Source organism: Gymnogyps californianus, chromosome 8 (assembly GCF_018139145.2).
Source record: "Gymnogyps californianus isolate 813 chromosome 8, ASM1813914v2, whole genome shotgun sequence".
In the NCBI taxonomy this organism is placed as follows: domain Eukaryota; kingdom Metazoa; phylum Chordata; class Aves; order Accipitriformes; family Cathartidae; genus Gymnogyps; species Gymnogyps californianus.
In genome coordinates this window covers 14,670,592-14,676,558 of record NC_059478.1, presented here as the reverse complement: position 1 = coordinate 14,676,558, position 5,967 = coordinate 14,670,592, and the positions used below count along the sequence as shown (strand labels likewise).

Below are 5,967 nucleotides of genomic sequence, written 5' to 3'. Positions count from 1 at the left end.
CCTTCCTGGGCTTTCTGCTTCGGCCCCTCTTTCTTCCCCAGGCCTGTGGGGTCTATAAAAGCCCCGGCACAGCAGCGCCCGCGGCTGCTCCCTTCCCGGCGGGCGGCGGGCAGGGCCGCGGAGGGACGGGACGGGACGGGACGGGACGGGTGGAGCGAGGCGGCGCGGCGAGGATGCCCCGGGCTCCTGGGCTGGGCGTGCAGGTCTGTCACAGAAGCCGCCCCGTGGCCGTAAGCAGGGAGGAGTTAAGGGAATAATAGGAAACGGGTGACGAGCAGCAGCAGCTCCAGAAACATTAAAACCACCGAGCCCCCAGCCCGGCCGCTGGAGTTGCTCCGCGGGCACGCAAGATGCGCAGGACCGATGTGGGCTCCGCGCCGCGCTTGAGCGAGGTAAGGTTCGGGGAGCCGCGGCCGCGCACCGCACCGCGGGGCCGCCCCTGCGGAGCCTGGGGCCGCCGCGAAGTACCAGCGCCGCGGTTCGCCTCTCGGCGCGTCCCCCCGGAGCTCCCGAAACAAAAGAGGCGAGGGGGCTGTCCGGGAGTGCCGCACCACGGTGCGGGACAGGAGCGGGGCGGTAGAGACCGAAGCAGAGCAGGAGCGGGACAGGAGCGGTGCAGGAGTGGTGCGAGCAGCAGGACAGGAGCGGTGCGGGACAGGAGCGGTGCGGGTCTGAGCCCGGGAGCGGTGCGGGACAGGAGCGGTGCGGGTCTGAGCCCGGGAGCGATGCGGGCTGGAGCCCGGGAGCAGAGCGGGGAGCTGAGCCCACTGGCCTCGCACCTCCTGCTTTGCCCTACTTAGGTGCTAATTCAACAACTCTGCCCGTTCTTCTTTCCTTGGGTGATTTCACGTCTTTAATTCTCTTTAAATGTCCACTAGAAAATGTTTATATGTAAAGGGAGTTTCCTCTATATCTGTATTCCTTAATCATGCCCATTTCAGAAGCTTGCAATGCTAATTATTCAAATGCAAGGTTGGGGTTTTTTTGCCATTCTTTGTTTCAGACCCACGGAATGGGCTTGCTATCTAGCTTATTTACATATTTTTCTTGATTTTCTAAAGTTTTTACTGCTCCGGGTTTTGTAAAGCATGTTCTTACTTTTATTTAGCAAGGACACCCCTTTCCTGTTTACAGCTTTGAGATGATCTCTTGCTTATATATACATCAGTGAATTCACCACTGTTTGAGATGGCATCAGTAAATTGCATAACTGGCCCCTTCCAAAGCATATTCAGACTTTATTAATGGAGGAGAATACAGATCTCCTGTCAAGTAGTTTCTGTGCAGGCTTTTCTGCATTTGCAGTTAAATCAAGCCCTTTCCCTTTCTAAATCTCTGCTGTTGTAGTACAAGGTGTGTTTCCTACTGAAGAAAAAGATACACTAGAACTTACTGCTGAGGAGCTTTGAGATCTTTCCCATTAGAAGAAGTCCAGTAATGCAGTCCTTGCTGACTCCAATTTACCTGTTCAGCTCTGCGTGACAGAACTTTTTTTGTCTAATAAGACCTATTCAATATGCTTAACCGTCTTTTAAATGTATTTTAGCAGCTGAATGAAACTGATTCCTGTGTGAATACATTTGTGACTCTGATATACAATTAAACTAGCAGATTATCTTAAACCGTCTATCATTTGTTACATTGTCTGCCTGCCTTCTTTTAACTCTGGGCTTTGTGCCTCTTGTTCTCAGGGCTGCGGTTTCTGAGGCTGTGCAGCAGTGCCGGGCAGGCTGCGGGGCCAAGGAGCTGCGGGGCAGCCTCCAGGTTTGCACTCAGCGTCACCGTCCGGTGGCCGCTGCGGAAGCGGCGCCCAGCCGGGCACCATGAGCTCCGGCACCACCGCCCCGCTGAAGGTCGTCAGCAACCTCGCCAACACTGATGTCAACTATGTCATCAAAGAGCATTATAATTACACGGGAAAGCTAAATGAGAATGCGGACAGTGGAATAAAAGTGACGTCGGTGGTTTTTATCATCATTTGCTGCTTTATAATCTTAGAGAACATTTTTGTCTTGCTCACCATCTGGAAAACCAAGAAGTTTCACAGACCCATGTACTATTTCATTGGGAACTTGGCTCTTTCAGACTTGCTGGCTGGTGTGGCTTACACTGCCAACCTCCTGCTATCTGGACACAAAACCTATAGCCTCACCCCCTCTCAGTGGTTTGTAAGAGAAGGCAGCATGTTTGTGGCCTTGTCAGCTTCTGTGTTCAGCTTGTTGGCCATTGCCATTGAGCGATACATCACCATGTTGAAGATGAAACTCCACAATGGCAGCAACAGCTTCCGCTCCTTCTTGCTGATCAGTGCTTGCTGGGTTATCTCCGTGATACTCGGGGGACTCCCGATCATGGGCTGGAACTGCATCAGCCTCTTGTCCAACTGCTCCACTGTGCTGCCTCTCTACCACAAGCATTATATTCTCTTTTGCACCACCGTTTTCACTGGCCTTTTGCTATCTATTGTCGTCCTCTACTGCAGGATCTACTCCATGGTGAGGACTAGGAGCCGCAGGCTGACATTTCGGAAAAACATTACCAAAGCTACTAGGAGCTCAGAAAAGTCACTAGCCTTGCTCAAGACAGTGATCATAGTCCTGAGTGCCTTCATCGCCTGCTGGGCTCCCTTGTTCATCCTGCTTTTACTGGATGTGGGCTGTAAAGTGAAGACCTGCCCAATCCTCTATAAAGCAGAGTACTTCTTAGTACTGGCTGTGCTCAATTCAGCCACGAACCCTATCATCTACACCTTGACAAACAAAGAGATGCGGAGGGCTTTCATCAAGATTCTGTGCTGCTGCAAATGTCCCCCAGCAGATTCTGGGACCAAATTCAAGAGGCCGATCATCGGAGGGATGGAGTTCAGCCGGAGTAAGTCTGACAACTCCTCCCACCCACAGAAGGAGGAAGGCGACCGTCCTGAAACCATCATGTCTTCAGGCAATGTTACCTCATCTTCTTAGGAGTAACCACGGGGGTGTATTTCAGAGCCTTCCTCTGAAATCAGGGAGCTGAGACGCCTCCTGCTCACGGTGGCAGCGTTGGGCTAAGTGGGCAAGTAGCATTAGTTCTAATGAGGCAAACGGTGCACTTGCGAGGCTGGAGTTCAAGAAATGGGACAGACTGTTCTGGCTTGAAAATCTTTTTCCCTGGAGCATGTTTTGTCTTTGCACTGAGGCAGCTCAGGATTGTCAGGCGCATTCATATCCTGAAATCTCCTTAGTAACTCTGAAAGACTGATGCCTTGGTGAAATGATGCCTGGTGTGTGTGAGAGAAAGAGAGAGGGGGAGGAGGGAGAGGGCGAATGAATCTTTTTTTTTTTTTTCCATGTGAGAAGAATGTGAAGTTATTTCTCCTTTACTTGCAGCAAACCACTGACACAAAGATCTTTCTGTACTGAATTTAGTGGTGGCTCTGGTGTAGTTGGTCAGAAGTGTTTCTTTAGCACATAACAAGGAAAGAGATCACACAAATATAACTTGGACCACATACAACCATAATTTGGCATCACTTTCCAGAGTTTTTAGTTAAGTCATAAGGTTTTATTTGCAGAGTCCAAAGCTGTTGGGGTTTTATTTAGCAAGATCATAGCTGTGAATTTTTGCTGTCAGTCCACCTTACATTTGAAGACCATGAGCCAGACTCTGCAGTTACTTTCACCTGTACAATTCCATTGACTGCGTCAGATTTTATGGAGTAGCTCAGAGCAGCATTTGGCCCCATACGTTGATTGCCTTGTTATTCTATAGCATTAAATAAACTGCATTATCATGACAAATGCAAGGTAGAACTAAAGGTCATTTCTCTTTAAGATGACTGAAAGTAAATCTAATAGTATAAGATACTAGTGACAACAGCAGGATTTTTGCCTAAGTAAGAAGAGTTAAAAACTGAAGGGGCATTTTAGTGTCAGGTTCATAGTCTTTCCAAAGGTAAAGATTGGTCGGAAAATCTGAAGAGAGTACTTTGAGTTTCAGAAAAATAAAAAGAAAGTTGAAGTGAAATGACTATAGATAAATGCACTTCCATAACAAAATGCAATACATTTTGGCACATTTTATTAATGTTTGTAATTTCAGCAAAGATGTCTGTATTTTATCAGTTCATGGAAGAAGTACCTGTCATTAAATTGAATGTATTTGTTTTACAACATCATTTTTACTCCTCTATTTTTCTAACCTGTGCTAATGGGGTTGAATGTGTACAATGTAAATAAGTTAATAAGATGCAGGAGTCTTCATGCGCCTAGAGTATTACTATAACAAAAGTGGTATATCTGGGATAGCTGAGAAAAATTGACTGATTTACAGTTATTGGCAATTCCTAGAAGTGGTATTTTGTAAAGAAAATCTATTGCCTTTGTAGTAAAATTTCCAGTGCAATTAAACTGTTTTGGTTTTTTTTTTTTTCTGGTTTAAAAAATAGTATTTAAAATGTTTCTGACTTTTATTGTTCAATTTGCACATAGCTTTATTGACTTCTAAACATTAATAAACTGATTTTTTTAAAGATTCTGTTATCAGATTACTAGTAGTTTTGTACTATTGTGGGGGTTTCGTGCCAGGTGTGGTTGCTTGTTGACAGAAGTCAGTGAAAGAATTCCTTGATTTCAGTACATGCTGGAATTAAGCCAATTCTGTGGGGATGTAAGATGCATAATGCCACTTACAGGATCATGTAAAATACAAAATGAATGCTAAATATAATTTTTCATCAGCACATGCTGTATTGATGAAATGCCATTAAAAGAATCTCTACAGTAGCGACTCTTCTCCAACAGCTAATGAAGTACAAACAGAAGAAAAAACAGATGCTTGCCAGTTTTACCATGACTGCCTAGAGTAGAATAAGTGAAATAATTCACTTATATCACTAATATAATTTGTAAGTTTAATTCTTAGCTTATTGCAAACATCAAGGAAGTTTATGAAACGTAGAATGGTGGCCTCAGCTACATAACCACTGCAGCTCCGTTGGGTCCACCAGTGAATACCGTGGCAGCGTAGTTGAATAGGTACTGCGTTACTTCTTCCAAAGGCTTGACTTCCATTTCCTCTCTTGCGGCCATTCCCTCTCAGTATTACTTTTAAGTTCCATGGAGCTCGTACAGGATGCAGTTGGAGTGAGAAGATAAACCTTACCTTCTCGTACTGTATGTCATCGCAGTGCAAGGTTTACTGTGGGAAACGAGAGCCTACTCACCGAGGAAGGCTCTGGGTCATAACCTCACTTCCTGAAGGAAATTCCAAAAATGCCCCGAAGACAAAAGAGTGGAAACAGGCTGGAATTTCTCTCCATCTGTCTGCCTGTACGGAAGGAATGATTTCATGTGTGCTCACTTCCTCAGCTTTTAATTAGTGACCTGAGCAGGGCTGGAAAAAATGTCAAATCTGTATTTGCGCACAAGATAAAGTCTCTCTTGGCTCAGGCCTTCATTTGGGCAGGGATGGTTTATGCTGGGTGCTGACAGTCATGAGGGAAAGCACTGCTTTGTCCCAGGGATAAAGTCACTTCTGTGCAGAGCACCAAAAGTATATAAACAATGAAAGTCCAAGTTAAGCCCTCAACGTGCTACCAGTGAGTAAATAAAGGCAATGTACGGGGACAAGGCAATGTACGGGGACATCTGAATTTGTAGGGGTGTTTTTATCCAAAGGACGAGGGCCCTTCTGCTCTTGAAGCCTTACGGGCATTAAGGTGGTTTGTCCCACATGGGTCTGAGATCCTGTGACAAGGGACAAGCTACGTCACAGCATGGCTGTGTCACTGGCCCCTCGTGACTACCACTGGCCTTTCTGTATTCGTAGTTGATAGCCCACAGGTGAGTCACTTCCCTTCACTTTGCCTTTGTTTTGTATCCCTCACTTATCTATCTCGTCTAATTGCACCACAGGCCTTTACGGAAAATGACTGTTTCCCCTATGGAGGTGACTGTGTGATGGGAGCCCAGTTTTGGTAGGGAACTC

General features: G+C 46.3%; 1 protein-coding gene across 2 annotated transcripts; it reads left to right on the top strand.

Moving 5' to 3' along the window:
* The first annotated feature begins 322 nt into the window (after nt 1-322).
* On the top strand, nt 323-4,512 carry S1PR1 (sphingosine-1-phosphate receptor 1). 2 transcript variants are annotated; one of them, XM_050900664.1, is made up of 2 exons: nt 323-392; nt 1,692-4,512. In XM_050900664.1, the coding sequence occupies exon 2, from the start codon at nt 1,824-1,826 to the stop codon at nt 2,961-2,963; it is 1,140 nt and encodes a 379-aa protein (XP_050756621.1). In that variant the 5' UTR covers nt 323-392; nt 1,692-1,823; the 3' UTR covers nt 2,964-4,512. The 2 variants fall into 2 exon arrangements, with proteins under 2 accessions (XP_050756621.1, XP_050756622.1); XM_050900665.1 differs by lacking the exon at nt 323-392 and adding an exon at nt 809-839.
* The last annotated feature ends 1,455 nt before the right edge of the window (nt 4,513-5,967 follow it).